Genomic DNA, 19,207 nt, shown 5'->3' with positions numbered 1-19,207 from the left:
CAGTAACAGGTTTAAAGCCATTACGTGTAGAATTTGAAACAGTCCAGATTTTGGTGCCCCCAAATGGTGGTTCTCACACAAACACACACAGATAATCACAAACAACAATAAACTCACCTGTTTCTTGACAAGGCCATAGCAAATTGGGCATTCCTCACACTGGTGTGTGGCTCTGTTGTGGAAATAGTTCAACTCACATTTGTCACACTTATAACCCACGAAGCCCTGGCGACAGTGGCAGGTACCGTTACTGTGACACTGCATGGAAATTGAACCCATTGGGTCACAGTTACAGGCTGGGAGAGGACAGTCGACAGCAGGATGGGACCACAAGGAGACGGGAGAGAAGTAGATGTAAACATTTTAAATGTTAGAATTGCCTTCATGTGTGATCTGTATTAGAAGATGTGCTAAAGGATTAGAGGATGGTACAGAGCAGTTGTGATGCCTGAGGTATAGTCCTGTACCTCTGCAACCTCGTGACGAGAATCCAAAGAAGCCCACACGGCAAGAATCACACAGTCTCCCCTCCACTCCTGCGCGACACACACACTGCCCTGTGATTGGATGACACGCGATGGACGACGAGCCAATTGGATTACACTGGCACCTGAGGAAGGCAGGAAAATATCTTAATAATAGATTCAGTTTGTAAGCTCAATTATTTTATCTATTCAACAAATCCACCTAGCATTTCGCAGGTAATCTTTATACCTCTCACATCCTACACCTGCTTGGAGGTTGAAGAAGCCAACCTCACAGTAACTGCAATCCCGTCCGGTCACATGACTGAGGCACTGACAATCTCCTGTCTGAGGGTGGCATTCGTTTACATGCCCAGCGGATCCGGCAGGATTGCAGTTGCACACTAGAGGAAACAAATAAAACAATTTCATTATTAAAACAGTGATTATATTACGCCGTTAACAGCTCAAAATGTGGCAATGCATCACCTTAGCATAGAGGACTTTTTATTGATTTGATCCCAGAGTGCTTGAGGGAAAAGTGGAAGGAAATGACAGACTGTAACAGGGAGACTCATGGATCTCTTTCTGACATTGTTTTGTACAGAAGTTCGACCTGGGGCTTCCACGTAGAACTGAAGTATTATAAAAGAATCAGAGGATGAACACATCACAGCTATTACTCTTTGGGTCTCTGTCTCCCTTTGTAGCTTTATTTCACCGTTTCATTCACTCAGACCTTTTTTTAATTCTCCCAACCTAAAGACTCTCGTTTTCTTTTGCCTTTTATGACTCAAGGGTGCTACACCTGTTGAATTTGAACTCCTGAGTTAATTAATCAAGTCCATTTGAATGCACCACAGTATTTTCTATGTTCCTTTAAAACCTAAACCCAAGGCCATGTAGTCCTTAATGGAATTTGTTCAGAATACTGTTCAGACTTGACTCTACTTGTCCTGTGTTAAACAACTGAACCATCTGAATTTAACAGTCATTCTAATGGCATGTCAAGAATGTCTTGAGTGAGAACTCAAGGATTTGTAAACATCCCCTGCAAATATGTTTTAAGATAAATAAACATACTGTGTGTCTGAAATGGTTTTTCCACAATCTTTCAGTTACCACATTCTTAAAATTACATCTACTTCTTCTCTCTCATTGTAAAATCTATTAATATGCAAATATTGTTCATTTCAAAAGTTTAACCGCACAAATTTCTCCTGTTCACTGAAAAGTCCATTCACGCAGCAGAAATCCACTCACGCCTTCATGTTTCCACACCATACCTGTGTAAGTTGCACATTCAACCATGATTGGCCTGTCAAATGTACTTGTTAAACATGGCCAAAGCTTCAAATAATGAGAAGTATTTTAAACAAATCCCTGTGAGCTAAAACCTCAGATTTTCAGCTTCTGAATGCTCTGTTTACAAGAGTTTTTTCAACAGCTTGGTATGACATCATACCCAGTCAGATTTCCATTGATTGTCATTTATAGGCAGAGAATGTCAGCCACGCCCCCACAAAGGAACGAGCAGCCCCATCCTCCTGGCATCCTTGTAGAGAGCCTAAGTCCCTCCCCTTTGGGTGGACCACCATGGGACCTTACTTAGGAAAATTTGTACAGTAGTCAATAGTGAGAGACAACACATTTTTTGATCCCATTTGAATTTTGCCCTGAATTACACATATGATGATGGTATATATATGATGGGGGGGCTTAAAGAGACAGGAGTATCTACAGCTTGTTTCAGACAGAGGCTGAAATGAGGGCCTGCATGAAGTGCTAGTATAAGATAGAAAATAATTTTTTCAACTTTAAATCATTCAAAGCTGCCATAGGAGTCACAGTACTATAATATAGGGCTGGAAATCCCTCCTTCAGCAGGTGAATGCGAAAGCAGCCTTCTATTGTCAAATCAAAAGTAAAAACATAATGGTAAACTATTTGACCAATGTTCCATCGCAGTCCCTTCTCAGTAACTCACGCTTGCACTTTTGGCCAGCTGTCTGGTTCAGGGCATCGCCGTAGAAGCCCCGCTGGCAGCGCTGGCAGCGGTCGCCCTCTGTGTGTCCCAGGCATTTCAGACATCGTCCAGTGATGTGGTCACATATTCCCACAGCGTTGAAGTCCACGTTGCCATTGCAGTCGCATCTCAAACACGGTCGAGCTGCCCCAGATTGTCCTAGGGGGTCACCATAGTAACCATCTTCACACATCTGACAGCGCAGCCCTACGCAGGGGAAAGGGGGAAGAAGTGGGCAGGAGTTAGATGGATGACTGAGCTAGAACACAGTTGGAGGTCATCCTCATGTCACCTCAGAGTCCATTATAATTAAATTTGAAACTCGTATCAGCTGTGTCTGAATAACAGGTGGCGCTGTAGAATGGCACTCCCTGCAAATGAGCTGCTTTAAAGCTAGTCATTTCAGTATCAAGCTGTCTTCTGAAAATTTTCTTATCATTTTGTTCTTGACATGAAGCCCATTATTTACTGCATGGTGCCATAAAAATTATTTTACATTGTTGGTGGTCCATCTCACCTGTCTGTCCTGTAGGGCAGTTGGTACAGACCACCTGTCCTGTCTCTGCAATTTGGGCACAGCTGGTACGGTCCGGGCAAGGGCAAGGCTGACAATCACCAAGCGCGCCAATCAAAGCATTGCCATAGTAACCATCCAGGCACTGCTCACAGGTCATCCCAGTGGTGAAGTCTGAGCACTCACACACACCTGAAACAGAGAGAGGAGTGTAGCAGTTATGGACTCGTTCTACACACAAGCACACCTGCTTGTGTTCGTCATTGTTTTTCTCATATTGAGTTTGACATAAATAGACGGTTTCCTCCATCGCCAGCAGAGTGCGCTGTGTCTCTGACCATAACTGCTGCCACTCCATAGCCCAATCTGGAAAGAAAACATTCCCCACAGCCCACCGTGGAGAGCAGAAGACAACTAAATTTACCCCGACTGTAATTGCTTTGGGAAATATAAGAGCCAAATGCAGTTCGAAAGACCTTCAAGAAGTAAAGCAATTCCCCCACCAAGTGGGAGAGATTACCAATTCTATGATGTCCTAAAAACAAACTGTTGTTTCGAAAGCCTTAAAAAAAAACAATTTACAGTTTTAAACCACTTTAAAAGATTTTTTCATGTGCGTGTGCTGATATACACGTACACACCAAATCTCTGATGAATTCTCAGTTTATTGAGCAGGTTTTCAGTCGGTATTATGCCACATTTCAAATCCAGTAAGCTACAGGAAGTGCTAAATGATATAACATGATAATCAGAAAGAAATATCCACAGTAGTGATGAAACTGACATGATGTCTGAGCAGACTATATGAAAATAGCAAAACGACTGAGAGTACCATGTCTCTTGCTGCAGTTTAGTGACCTGCAGTGGCACTAACGTCACAGACTCAGATGACAGGACCCACATACACCCTCAAAACCTTCTCTGTGCTTGCTGGGACAGCAACTTCTGAAATGAAACAGTGAAAATTTGACATAATACACTGTGGCATTCTAATTTAATAACTGAGTGACTAAAGCTTACAGAGGACCATAAAGTGTTCTTGGAAAACCGTAAAGAAAAAAGCAACTGCTAAGATGCTTTTAAAGTTAAATTTATCATAAGATCATAATGAGCAGACGTTCATAAAATTTTAATCAACATTTATGCATCTTAAAACAAAATCAGAGCTGCTTTTCTGCTTATGTGTGTAACTGCAAGAAGATATTAAGCATTCCTGTTGCAATGCATGGTGTTTGGCTTTTAGTATTCACAGAGCGTCTGGATATCACAGAACTTACAATAATTTGAATCATTTTTTAAATTTCAAAGTTTCTCAAACGACTTCAGCATGGGTTGATAACAATAATTGCACTGATTTTCTAGAGAACACCAATAAGATCTTGATGCATAGCAAATAATTTGAGGGCATGATTTTACAGAGTCCTCATTAAAATTTCCCATCACTCCCTCATAGCCTATGGTGTGATTCAGTGAGAAGTACTTTGCTGTGCATTTTTAAATCAGCTCACACCACTGAATACTGGAGTAAAGAAATTCTTGCCTCTAGTTATGGGGTCACTGCAACCAATGTCTCCCATCACTAAATAAAGCCCTGTTAACTTCAGACCTGTAAGTCATGAGATAGAAAAATGGTTGCAAAGATAAAATTGATCACATAGCCATTAGAGGGAACAATTATCCCGTTGCCTGATGAAGTGCAGACTTCTGGGTAAAAATCATTAGTTCTTCGGTGAACTGGGGTGAATAATACATGACTTCCAAGCATGTAATGCCAGTCATTTAAACAAAGTATTTAGTAATAATGATTGTTCCTAGCATAAAGAAGTGAATCTTTCTAGGATTTCACAAGGCATTACAATGACACTGATGGTGTGCAGTGTCAGTCCCCAATGAGCCATAGTAAATTTAATGGCAGCAGGAATGTGCTGACTTTACTGAGTGTGAAGATGACTGAGCGTGATATGAGGCAGTAGAGCCACTGAGGGCCTCCTCGATATTATTATCATTCCACCGGCTCCTCGGAAAAGCTAACGGCATGCATCGCAAACTGCGGCTGAATGGCAGGATGGCACGTCACATGATGTTCCTCATTGTCATGCTAATCAGCATTACTTTATAACGTCCCTGCAGAATAGATTTATCAATGAATCAATGACCGTTCATTCAGCCCTAATGAATTGGGATTTCTGTGAAGCTCCCTGTTGAGCTGCGCACTTTGAATCCTTTGACGAATCCACACAATCCTGCTATTCTGCTCTCGCCCTCTTGTACTCCTCCCCTTTCAGCTATGGAGCGCAGCCCTTCAGCACTCCGCCTGAACTCTGCTTGTCTGTTCTGTGATGGCAAAGCAATATTTTTGTATGGGAAACAAGCAGTCTGGTGGGTTGTTTTTTTTCAAGAGGTACCCTCCATCATATACACATCACACTCCAAAGAGCTCCTTTCTACCAGTGCTCATTCTACCTGCACCTCATCTCTCCACTCTACTCCTCATTGTACTCTCTACAGAAATACACACACACCCAGGACTAATGCACTTCATTAAGGAAGCCACTTGTGGAGGATAGGAATATATTGGAATACATCACGGTATGATAGCTGCAGGGGCACAGACAGGTACTACAGAACAAATGAAAGACTGGTAGCTTTGCCATCTACCTTTTTCCACATTGCTGTCATTCATTGTGTTTACACTTGTGCGTCATTCAATGTTCCTCTCAAACAAAGTGCAATGAGTAGCTCTTCTAAAGATAGTGGTTATCATTGTTTGCAGTAGCTTGTAATAACTTTGGCACCAGATGGAGATAGAAAAAAGGAAAATAAAATAAAAGGAGAAATGGCTTTAAAATAAGTATATTTTTGTTTAGGTGAAGATCAGAGCATGCCTCACTTCTGTTATTACATTCTTGCCTCCAAAAACTAACTCATTGTATTCATTTCACAGCATCTTGGGAGGTCTCTCTGAAGGAGAAGGGCAATGTGTGGGGTCTTTGATGATGTGTGAGCCCAGAAATATAAGTAAAACAAGCACATGACTTCAACGCAACATGTGGCTGAGCAAGTTATGTGACTGTTTAGTCTTCTTTTTGTTTTGCTCTACAGCGAAGTTGCAAAAAATTGCAACAAAGTAATTCTATAATAAACTAAAAAATGGATTTATATTTTCTTTTCTGCTTTACATAAGCACATATTACAACATGGTTGAGATGTCAAAAACAGACGCTTTTCAAGACTGTCTACTTAGTCTATTGGAACATTAAAAAGCTTCAGGCAAAGGAAATCTATTTACTAATGCATGTGAACACCCTGTTTTAATGAAGGGAAGGAAACAAACCAGAAAGAGAGAGACAGAGAGAGAAAATTTTGTCTGCAACTCTCAGGCCTTTAGGGTAGAAGTTGGGGTAAATCTGCTGCGGGACTGTTTGATGGCGATGTTGCTCTCTAATTTAACACAGATATGCTGCCATCCCCTGCTGCTGCAGATGTGGCTTGTCAGTGGGGTCTGAATGAGTGGACTGCTGCAGAGGATAATGTTAATGTGCACAAAACGGATGACTGGGGAAATACGTTTTGTCACCCTGTGACTGTGGAACATAAATGCATCAATTCCTGTTTTGTGTATAGAGGCTGTAAGCCAAATTGTTGTGGCTAAGGCCCTGGGGTATCAGGCATGGGAACACTTAACAGCAGTGGTTGTAGCTCATGTTGTCTTGCCATGGCTCTGGGTCACCTAGCTGTTATAGTGGAGCTTGATGAATGATTTACTGTGTATTTTACTCAAATGTCAATCAATTCATGAACCTGATGCAATAAGCTGCTAAATCATTAGCCTGGATTGATTGTGTTTGAATATCTTGAAATTTATTCAGTTGATTTAACAGCAAGGGTGAGACTTTCTCTGTGGACAAGAACTGCAACATACTGGATTAGGTGGAGACAAAAATACTCTTTTTTTAGCCAAGCTAGTGGACTGTAATGACGGCCTGTCGGTCAGTCCTTCCACCACTTTGATCCAGACTCAAGTATGTCAACAACTATTATTTCGATTGCATGTTTTTATTCTACAGATATTCATTGTCAACAGATAACCCTGACATTTTGTCTGGTGCCACCAGTAGGTCAAAGTTATCACCTATCCTGTGAAAAATCTGAACATCTACTGGATGAATTGGCTCTAAATTTGGTATAGCCATTCATGGTACCCACACAATGAATTCTACTGACTTTGGTGTTCCCCTGACTTTTTATCTAGTGCCATCATCAGGCCAAAACTTTAATTTGTCCAATGGTATGGTTATTGACAAAATAATTGCAAATGACTAACACACTAAACTAAGATGAAGAACATTGTAAACATTATACACATACACTATAATTTAAGTGACTAAGCACAGCCTCACAGAGCTGATAGCATGGCTGCAGACTCTGAGTGCACTGCATGTCCCCCAACTATGAGAAAATGCAATACTAAATTGTTGGAATGTCTCTTTTATCATATCTTCCCAGTTTCTTCTGTTTACATTTTACATATCAGTAACAACAAAGTGGAAGAGATCAATGTTTTTTTGTAGCTCTCTCTGTAAGATACAGTGTATTGTTTAATTCTTAACTACAGGTTTGCTTTTCATATCTGCTGTTTTTAGGCAGGGGAAACTTCCTCATTTTCATTCATTTTGGTGATTCACTAGGTTGGTTGTGAAAAGTTTTCCTTGTCTAAATTAATTTTATCAAGGGAAAGGTTGAAACCTTTTCAAACCAGCGATCTCTTGACAGTGTGACTGGAAACCAAAGGCAGGCAGACAGAGTGTGCACATTGTTTATCTTTCTGTTTATTTTTCTGTAAAATAAATGCACTGGTTGTGAGGAGATAAGTAAAGCGTGCTGAATGGGATCAGCGGGAGAAATTACATGGTAAGATTCATTCTAACTGACTACATCTGTTTTTTGCTCTTTCTCACTTCCTTTTCCCCTCACTGTCGCTCCTCATATCCCATCACGCTGATACAGACCGGCATCTCAAGGCTTAGCCTGCAACAAATACAGCCCACCAGAGAGATTAGGGGGCTGAATAAGCCTGCACTAGAGCCAGCTTCACTCTCTATCAGTTTGTCTGCCTCAACTTTTTCCCATAGATTTTTCTAAATAATGACCTTAGAGAGCTGAAGATGGCATTTAAGCAGGCATTTGGAAAATGCACGCCCTGGCTTCCTCCGTCTCATTTTAAAGCGGCCCTTTGTTGGTAAACACTGACTCACAGTATCCTCCATTTTAACTTAGCATTCAAATGAGTATTGCAGTGAGCAGCATGTTTGGTAATTTCTTCATCTGTACCCTAATTCATGTAATGAGACAGGTACTCTGGGTGATGGCCTTTATTAGGCTGACATCAATGTATTTCGCTGCAGGAGCCCCTGGTGGTCCGTTCTCCTTCACAGACCAAAACCAAAAAACACTTCTGTTTCCCGACCTCCTCCACCAGTGCAGTGGGCGTGACATTTAGCTATGCAAAACCACTGCGCATTATTCAAAAAATTTGGCCCCGCTCAAATGTCAAAGTGAGAAACAAGCATATGCTGTTATGAAACAGAACAAGGAACAGAAGGTCCTTATTTATTCTGGGGTTTGTAGAGCAGATGCATAGTGCCGTGTCTAGGTACTTGTGGTCAGCAGAATGCAGCTAACTATAGCTGGCGTTCTTAATAGCCACAAGATCATAGCTAGAGTAAGTGGTGAGAACACGTGAGAACAGTCTATGCATTGGGCAAATGATCCTACAGCAGTGTGACTGTGGATGTGTCTACAGACACAAATAAAGATCACTTTGATCCATATTTTTAAATCTTCAACATCATAAGAATTATAAGAATGCACAAATGGTTTTTGTGCATGACATTTATTGAAAACAATGGGAAGTGTGATTAACGGGCTTTTAACCTAATTAAAATGTGATTTCTCATTAATAATGTGTCACTGATATGGACAAAAGGAAATTTATGAAATTATTCCCTAGCTGTGGTTCAAGACAACAGAAAGTTTTTGGCTTTCAATAAAAATGTGATATTGCAGTTTTGTCCCAAATTAGCCTAGTATTGTGTTTTGTATGCTAATTATAATGCATTGTGTAGCACTATGGCTGAGGACAATGGGGAAAGGCATTGAGATAGATGAGACTGAGGATCCAACTGATGAGACCTCTCTACAATAGGTTTTGTACCTACAGTACATGATTAGGCCAAATTTAGATTCTCTCATTCTAGAAACTTATAGCAGAATTTACGATGATTTAAGAAAATATGAACTAGTCTGTTAGCATGTTAAGATTTGATAAGTGCACTAAGTACAGCTGAGGCTGATGGGAATGTCATTAATGTTGCAGGCATTTGGTCATAACAAATTAAAATTATTAACTGATGGTGCGTGCTAGATTAAAAGTTAAGCGATCACCAAAGTTGTTACAATCCATCCTGAGGGCGACATGAATGTCTGTACCAAATTTCATTGCAATCCATCCAATGGTTGTTGAAGTATTTCAGTCTGGATCAAAGTGGTGGACACTGTGTGACTAAAAGGAATAGTCAAAATCAAAGCAACAGAGGCAGAGATATCCTGACTTTTAGCACTGGCTCATTCACCTACCATAATGCAACTAGATAGCCTATTTTCATCAGACCTTCCCAGCCTGGCAGATACCCAGGCCTTTCAAACCTCATGCTACCAGTTTGTAACAGACTTTCTGTTAAAAATGTGTAGACCTCGCTTGCTTGAGTAAATGTCTCAGATGTAAGAGAGCTGCCTCTAGAACCAGACATTGCACATCTATTTTCACAGGTTTAGTAGTACTCCCCATGACTACCCCTAATTATTTAGCAGTTTGTGATTTTGCCACTTTCAATACATTCATAGTCTCATATAATTCATTTTTGTTCAAACGCATCTTCAGATGACATTGCTCTCTGGAGATGTAAGTACAAGTGTAGTTCACGATGGAGGACCAACACAGGTCTATTAGAGAGCACGGCTAACAGAGGAGCTCTAATACAGCACCTTACTTCTCAATACCCAGAGACAGTGTCGAGACCACTGTCATTGACGTATTTCATTTGTTTAGGTGATTAATGAGCGTGGACTGCAGAGAAAATTGAGTGTCTCCATGTTATCTGTACATTACAATCATATCTCTACTTCCACAACACTCTCCCTCAAGCTTATAAATGATATTATAAATTTTAGTCTCTAACAAATTTTATGGATGGTGTGTGTGACATTCACACAGTATATAATGCAGAGAAGCATGATACACAGAAATGAAACTATGTCTAAAACTGTAGAAACACATGAAGTACACACACTGTTTTATCTAAAGGATATATGTTTGACTTCATCAGCCGTGCAGGGCCAGCGGGCGGCAGAAATCACAATTTGCTCTTCCCGCCACAAATATTACCATTTCCAATCTGTTGTGTTGCGCTACAGCAAATAGAACCGACAACTTAGAGAGTGTTAATAAATCATGATTATGATGCACCATTGGCTGCGACTTCCCTCGGCAGCCAGTGAATAAACTCCATCCCAATTCTGTCTGTGGGCACACCCTGCATGATGATACAAGTCGTTAGGTAATTATACAGCAATTAAGATTCAGATAGGAGAAACAGCAGGTTGGTCCGCCCTTGTGGTGACAAATGATGAACAGGGTGTCTCTAATCGACTTACTTTGATAGTTCCCCTTGACCTGAACTTATAGATTTATGGAAAGAGCTTTGGCTGTTTGTTTGCTCCCTTTTTTTATTAAAGACAAGCCAGCAGGCCTTCAGAAGATGACGTGCCATCATCATCCATTTGAAAAGGAATGCTAATATTAACTAGCTTCCTTTCCTGATAGTCAGCTAATGCTATTCAACCCAGGACATTCATGCCAAAGGACACAACACGCGGGGGATTTTTGATCCATGACTCAGAGGACACATCGCGTTCCATATTTAACACTCATTCATCATTTGCATGGCACTTGTACCTTGTAGATATCTTTAAAACATCCTGAGAAGCATGTGTCTCTATAAAAATATCCTCACAGTGTGTGGGGACCTGTCAGGGAGGAACTCTATTAAGATGATAAATACCGCTAAGCTCAACCTGCAGAGTGTAAACCAAAAATGCTTTGATGTTAAACAGTTAAACAGGTTCATTAATAAATAATGGGGGTTTCCTTCCAACAACTCAACACAAGCACATTGGTGTTCAGACCGCCCTGAAAACTCTTTCCAATCTTCTGACTATTTAAATCTTTTTAAAGAACAGGGGAAAAATAAACTGCCTTTTCATTTTTTATCTCACCACTTTTCCTCTCACATCTGCTCTCTGATTTAGGTTGAAGTTGTGAAGCTGTTGTGCACTAAATCCTGTTCTACATAAAAGCACTTACAAATTACACACTGCATGAAAGAACTGAATGTTGGTGCTATATTAATACAAAGCAAATGTATCTATGAAAGACAGGACGATATACAGGAAGTGGAGGAGTCTGCACAGAAGGGAGTCAAGGACAATAAAAACAAAGTCAAGGTGACTGTGGAGAGCAGGTGATGAGAGGAAGAAGGAAGCAGAAGACAGCAAGAGGCTGACTAGGGAGTCTGGGGAACAAGAAGAGGCAGTGTGTGTGTTTGTGTGTGTGTGTGTGTGTGTGTGTGTGTGAGAGAGAGAGAGAGACATCCAGATTGAGAAGAGACATAAGAGACACAGGAAATCTGCAAGCAAATTAGACATCATTAGCCAAGAGGCGGTTAACAAGTCTAATTAGGGGGGAGGCAGGCAGTGATACCAGACTTGCTTCCGGACCTCAGACACACACACACACACACACACACACACACACACACACACACACACACACACACAATCATATACACACACACACACACACACACACACACACAGTCACAAACATAATACACACTCACAGCCAAAGCTTCAGGCATCTCCTAACTAGGTCAGATCTCTGATTCTTTAAGGCTGAGGGTAGGAGGGTGTGATAGAGAGGAAGAAAGAGATTGAGGAAAGATAAAAGAAGGAGGGTGGGACCTTGGATGGGAGAGTTGTCTGCTCTTGGTGAGATGGAGAGACTTGTTTAAAGCTGCAAGTGTGAGATAGCGTGGAAAAGACTCAAGAAATAAGAAAGGGAGTACATATAATACACACACACACACAAATAAATAACTGCAGAGAAGTTGACTTATTTACACGGCCAACAGCTGCTGTTTTACTTCTGCCATTTACGGGACGTTGCGTTTAGGATGTGAATCTGAAAGAATACTGCAGCTGCTGTTATTATCGCCCATAAAATGACAGGTGCATTAAACACACACTTCTAGTTTAGATGTTATTATAAAGATTAGTTGCGTGAAATGAGGAGAATTGCTGTATTAGTACAGCCATCCAGTTCTCCGTTTGAGTGATAGCTTGCCAATGCTCCTGAGGGATAAATGAGTTATACTCCCTTGAAGCGATGATGGCTGAATGTCAGTTTTGGGAAGACAAAGAAAAATGCTTCAGTCAAACAGCCTACATCTCCTTCTGTTCCCTCTGCTCTCTCAGAGGCACAGTGACAGAAAATATTGTCTCAACAACCTCCGATGATCCCTCATCTCATGTAACGCTGGCTGGATGCTTCAGAACAATGACTTCATTGTCTAACTAGCAATTTGGATCAGTTAATTATTCTATAATAATACTACAACATGCTGTTCTGCTTAACAGTGAGCAATGAGCAAAACTTGTTGCAGTGGCCAATAATATTAGTGGTAATAGTGTTGAGGACTAATTTGAGAAAATGTAGACTTTAATCACAATACTCAAGCTATGTTACATGACTTTTTAAAAGAAAAATCAGTCTTACAAGTATGATTCAAACGTTTTTTTTTGGGGGTTTTTTGATGCTACACCTTTAAATGCAACAAAGATAATGAAATATAATGATGGATCTGATTTACTTTCCCTACTCCAGTGACTCCAGTATTGTATTGGATGCTCAAATAAAATGGCAGACAGTAAATATAGTGCACTAGATGGTAAATAGTGAGCGATTCTGGACACAGCGCACATTTCTCAAACTTAACTTTCTATTGAGTATTTGTAGTTTCAAGCTCAAGCCGATATATACTTTCTAAGTATATCCATATATTTACTTAAACTTGACAAAGCTACTCCAAATCCATAGAAGATATTGTACAGCTGCTTTCACGTACTGTGGAGCATTTTCCGAGACAAGTAAATTGACTTTGACAAGTAAAACTGGTGGAGTTCTCCTTTAAATATAAAATGTTCTGCACTTGATTTATGAATTTACTTTCCACGCTGTTTTGGGTTTTTCTACATGTGCAGAAGTCACTGAAACAGAAACATTGTCGATTGGTTGTCAAGTGAAGCTGCACCAAAGTCATCATGTCTTCCTGACATTTTCCAGATTTATCATTTGAATACAGTTATGTACTTGCCAAATATACTGTAAATATTTACTTATTACCTGTCTCTGGATGACACGTTCCATGCTGGTGGCAGTTGCACGGCACACATGTTGATAGAGGCCCCTCGCTAGGGTCTTCCCAGGTGAATCCTGGGGCACACCGCTCACAAAACTGGCCTATAAAACCAAGGGGGCAGGAACAAGATTCCACCCATGGGGCAGGAGGGCTGGCTGGACCAGAGGAGATGAAAGCTGAGGTCAGGGTTACCCCCGCCAGCTGCGATGTGTCTAGAGAGGAAGGAAGAGTAAAGAAGGGAACAGTGCTTTGTTTTAAAACTGATGCTTACAGAGAGCAGTAATAAACTGATAACTGTTGCCTCAGAGGCCTGTTGAAGTGTTTGGGGCACCTGCGTTTCTCTGTAAATAGAGGAATGAATGTGTGTGTGTGCGCGCTTGTCTGTGGGTCTCTGTATCTCGTTAAGCAGTAGGTTATTAGCATTTGCTGCAGTGCTGTCCCTCCCTCACTGTCTCATTACAGGTTCTGGCCTGTGTTTACAGTTTACAGTCTGACACACACACACACACACACACAAAACAGATTCTTCCACCCACACGACCGTAAATGCCACACTTAATGCTCACTTGCACATGCACGTGCGTACGTATGTGCCCACACACGTACACTCATCACCCAGGGAATCTTTGATATAGCAAATGAATAAATCACTGCAGCAGAGCAAGACAAGAAGAAAAGGAGACAGGGAACTCAGTGGAGGTATGTCAGACGTGCAGTTCCTGTGGGGTTTCAAGATCCCTCTCTCCTCTCATGAATAGTGATGGGGGGCAGGCCATCCTGAACCGAAACCCTTTCACCCTGTTCTCTCTAAACCACAGCCACAGAACACAAAATTACTTTTGTTCCTGGCCCATTGCTGTGTCTGCTCTCACTGACGACTCGATAGATAGATAGATAGATAGATAGATAGATAGACTCTTCTGGGAAGGCTTGTAGTTTGTCTGTGGGAATATTTGCTCATTCATCCAGTAGAGCATTTGCGAGGTCACTGAAGTTGGACGAGAGAGTGCCTGGATCGTAATCTCCGTTCTAGTTCAACCCAAAGGTGTTGGATAGGGTTGAGGTCAGGACTCTGTGCAGGCCAGTCAAGTTCATCCACACCAAACTGGCAAAACCATTTCTTTATGAGCTGGCTTTGCACACAGGGGCACTGTCATATCAAAAGGGGAAAAGGTCAAACACAAACTGTTGGAAGAAGTATTGTGTAAAATTGCATGCTGTAAAAACTATGAAAAAACAGCCCCTACCAAAAGGGGTGTCCCAGTACTTTTGTCTATATAGTGTAGCTATGTAAGAGGGAAGGACAGACGGATAGAATATGTTGTGCACGTATGACAATGTAGCTTTGTCAGGTATGAAATAAAGTGTGAATAAGCGGCAGCATAATGAGGGAAAACCTAGTGGACAGTGAGGGGTGAGAAAGTGGAAGAACTAGAGCAGAGGATAAACCTTCTTTTAACAACTTGTTCTCCAGCCATTCCTTCAGCAGTGATGAAACCCAGTTCATTTGCACCTCTGAGGGGTAATCAGTAGGCAAGCCTGCCCTCTTCCTTCTCCATGACTTGGCCTCTACCCTTTTACTCTTCTCTACCTCCTGAATTCTATTAGCTCATTCAACTGGAGGAAAATGTGCAATTAAAAACGTTTTCAGACACCTTACCCTATATTTCAGTTAATTAAAAACATTTAATTTGAAGTCACGCTGTGCAAGTTCTCTCCATCAATCCTTTCTCCAAGAAACCTTGTCAGACCAGTTGAGATTTTAATTCCCCTGAGTGGCTCACTGACAATTTAGGTCTCTTTAGGTACCTGTACAATATGCCATTAAGCCATAGACTTCTCATAAATTTCCAATATGCCTATGCACGCATTTTTTGTGGTAGTGAAAATGAAAGGTCTTTACTGTGACTGCTGTCACCGCCTGCTTTTAAAGTCTAAAGACAATACTTTTATTAAAATAATACAGTTATAAGAGACTCTCTGTGGTGCAGAAAGACATTTAAAGAGCAAAGGAGAATGTGAGAGGGAGAGAGGAGAAAGATGAGAGGACAGCTTTATGGGATTTTGAAATTAAAGTTTGCCGCGCAGCCTGCAGCGATAAGGCACTTCTAACATTGTCTGAGAATAAGTTTGAGACCTAACACAAATCATTAGAAGAGTTTCTCCTCTGTGATGTGCAATAGATGCAGTGTAAACTGTGTGCTTGACTTTGTTTGCACATTCATTTGGGTGGGTCGCTACAGGAAACAGTTTGATGGAATATGCATGACTGCAACTCTGTTTCTGTGTGCACAAACTTCTGTGCCAGTCGTTATGCAAGCCCAAGTGCACATGGAACTACACAACAGTGTGTGTCACAGCGCCTGCACTGAGAAACTAATTAAAATGGTGTAAGCAAGTGTGAGAGAGCTGGTGATTTTGGCCAGCTGTTCTGTCTTCTTGGTGCTCTAATCCGCCGTAATGCCTCTCAGATCCTGCCTGTACTTTACAATACAGACTATCCGATAGAAAGGGAGGAAGGACACAATAAAAATAAGAGGAAGGTTTCAAGAACTACTTCCTAACATCTGGGAATAATTGTCCTGTTTTTTATTGAGCCGTAAGAGTTAAGCACTCCCTGAACACAAACACTGACGTTGTTTTAGCAACTATCTTTGGTGCAGGTTTAATAATTTGTGCTAACTATGTGAAGAGTATTTTTTATTAATACAAATGTGAACAAGTTTTGGAATCTTTCTGTGGCACTTAAAATGTTGATGACCATCCATTCAGCAATAATGTTGCATAATGTTTATTTTGCCATCTTAATGCCTAAATGCTCTCAGTGATATACATGTAACACAACTGTGCTCAAGTATGGTTGTGTGTAAATGCACCTCATGGCAAACTTGTGATTTGTGATATTGGGCTTTATAAATAAAATTGACTTGACCCGACTAATACACACAAACACACACTTACAGTTGTGTCCTCCAGCGTTGCTGATTCTAAAAGTTGTCAGGTTGTGCAGGAGATACTGGAACTCAAAGGCAGACAATTGAGGTTTAAATCTCATCTCGTTTTCATGAAGCCTGTGAAATGAGAGAAAACACACAGTTTACATGTTTGTGCAGTGCATTCAAAAGCTAACAAACTATGATTATATTTGTTTGTGTGGCTGATTTATGAACAACTGGAGCAACCACAACAATACAGCAGTTTAATTACTCTCCACAACTAGATGATGGGCTTGACAATTTAGGTAGGTTATCTACAGCACTATTACATAGACACACACAATAAGAAGAAAAATTTAAATGTGCTGACTTCAACACATTTTCAGGGTCTTGATCATTGAGCTTTGCCATCTGCTGAAGGGTGATCTGAGAAGCAAGTCTGCACAGCTGACATCTGCCCACTTTACTCCAGGTATCTTGCACTCTTTCCATTTGATGAGAGGTGCTGTGTCAGCACCACATGGGCAATGCTATGTTACAAAATATTCTCCCAGTGCCGTGGGAAGGTCCCAAAGACAAGGAGCAGCAGCATGAAGGAACATAATGCATATAACCTTCATGTACAGGTGGAAAAAAACACAATTACAGGTAAAACTTTCAACAACTTCGTACCTAGGAATGAATGAGTTTCTCTTTTTCTACAATAAGACATTAAGTCTGCATTTACAAATGTTAATAACGTTGGAAATAAATGGAATTTGGTCCAGATGCTCTGCAGCTTTTTCCCACAGGGTTAGGGTTAAAAGGCTCACTGCAATCTTCCTAACAAATTAAAGAGCTAGCTAAAAAGACACTTGTCAAAGCACTTGTCTCCTGCTGAAGGAGGAAAATTAGTTTTCACAACCAGGGAATGCCAGACATTACAGACTATGCTGGCCCCTTAAGCAAAGCCTCATTGAGCTGCTAGCATGACTGTAGATTCCTAGTCTTGTTTAACTATTAATAAAGGCATTTGTTACAACTTATAAACCACATTTATAAAGGGCACCTTATTTGAAAGTGGTACTCAATTATAATATATGAACCTTGTAATTATAGGCAAGAGCCATAAAAGAATAAAGTGTTAAACCTTTAGTTTGTTGACCATATCAGCCCAAGTCAGGCCTTTCATGTGTGAGTGTTCGATGACCTCTATTTTATTAGTTCAACTGTTCTCAGCGAGACACTAACTCACTTTCAAAATGCTTTATTTTTGGGCATGGCCTCTGTCTTAGCATTCACATTTATACTGTGCTCATGAGAGCATGTGTGCGTGTGCATTCCTGGCTCGCCACACAGGCTCTCCATTGATGCGGCGGGTCCTTGTTCCCTGGCCTGACATGTAGGCACAGTAATAAAGAGAGGCAATTACAAACTGGGCCTCAAAGCCATGGTAATGGAGCTGGTCAGACAGCGATAAGCGGAGTGTGTATGAAAGTGAACAAACTCCCAGTCAGGCTTTCCCTATGGAGCGTCAGTGTCCCTTTTAATCAGCACCAAGCAGAGCGCGGAAAGCCACACTGTAATTAAGCCTGCTCCGCTGAGGATGAGAGATCATCAAGAGAGAAAAGCCCAAAAGAATGCTGGACACACGCACATACACATACCCACGTAGAGAGCGAACAGAGATAGAGACACAAGGTGAGCAAGAGAGCAAGACATAAACGTTGCGTAAGGGACGGAGAAAGAGAAACAGACATGATAAGGTACTGGGAGGATAAGTGAACATGTAAGTGACTGTAAAGTTGAGTATGGGGGCATGTTATTAGCATATTCTAATAACATATTCTAATCGTGCCAATCTCCCATTGGAAAATTTTTTATTAATTAGGTTGTCTATTATCCAATCCAATCCAAATGTATTTATAAAGCACATTTAAAAACAGCTGGTCAAGGCGGTGTACAATCACAAAGCCCAGACAATAGCATAATAAAAGCGATAAGACAATAAGAAAAAAGAAGGCAACTCCCATACTTAGTTAAAAGTTAAGTAATAAAGATGCGTTTTAAGACAGGATTTAAAAACAGGCACGCAGGTATTAATATCATGTAAAATTATGGATACCGGTGCCTCTCTTACTGTTTAAGTGAGGCTTGCCAATGAAATGTTTAGTGAATCTTGCTATCCGTCAATTTATCAAGGCTCTGATCCTCATAAGAAAAATGTGCTATAATGCTTGGTTGTAACCCCTTTTTGCATGTTGTTACGCACTTCCAAGCAATGTGCGTGCATCAAAGCTTGGTTGTAACCAATTCTTCATAAGAGCAGAAGAGACTGTAAAGGGTTCACTGAACAGTTGCATGTTTTATTTATTGGTTATTCTATTCTATGTGTTGATCCTTAATCCATACAAAGCCAGAAAGATGAGTGACATGGCTTGTAAAACTGAGTCAGAGTTATTTTAACAAAAGCTTTGTAGTTGTAACCAATTTTCACAATGTTATATTTATTGGTTATGAGGCTGTTGTAAGCCCATAGTTATTGCCAGAACCTCACAGAGTTTAATGATTAGTTGGATTATTGTTATATATTTGTTCATTCAGCCCTGGTTATTCTGAAAAAGGTACTGTAAATGTAAAAGTAGAAGGACTGAGTTTTTGGCCTGGGACTATAAGGGTTCATAGATCACAAATAAATCACAGGTTTACCCAGATATATAATAATTCCATGTTTCTTCTTGCTTCCCCGCCTC

At 40.7% G+C, this 19,207-nt stretch overlaps 1 protein-coding gene across 1 annotated transcript in view; it reads right to left on the bottom strand.

Moving 5' to 3' along the window:
- Positions 1–19,207, bottom strand: part of lamc3 (laminin, gamma 3) — a 114,233-nt gene that overhangs the window by 15,024 nt on the left and 80,002 nt on the right. The window contains exons 11-17 of the mRNA XM_046066348.1: positions 16,501–16,610; positions 13,524–13,751; positions 3,008–3,196; positions 2,452–2,697; positions 715–868; positions 468–610; positions 118–296 (exon numbers count right to left, since the gene is read on the bottom strand). Of these exons, the coding sequence (XP_045922304.1) occupies positions 118–296; positions 468–610; positions 715–868; positions 2,452–2,697; positions 3,008–3,196; positions 13,524–13,751; positions 16,501–16,610 (1,249 nt within the window). The remainder of the gene's footprint in view (positions 1–117; positions 297–467; positions 611–714; positions 869–2,451; positions 2,698–3,007; positions 3,197–13,523; positions 13,752–16,500; positions 16,611–19,207) is intronic.

The sequence above is a fragment of the Micropterus dolomieu genome, linkage group LG13, assembly GCF_021292245.1.
Source record: "Micropterus dolomieu isolate WLL.071019.BEF.003 ecotype Adirondacks linkage group LG13, ASM2129224v1, whole genome shotgun sequence".
NCBI classification, from domain to species: Eukaryota; Metazoa; Chordata; class Actinopteri; order Centrarchiformes; family Centrarchidae; genus Micropterus; species Micropterus dolomieu.
This window is presented reverse-complemented; position numbering and strand designations above follow the sequence as displayed.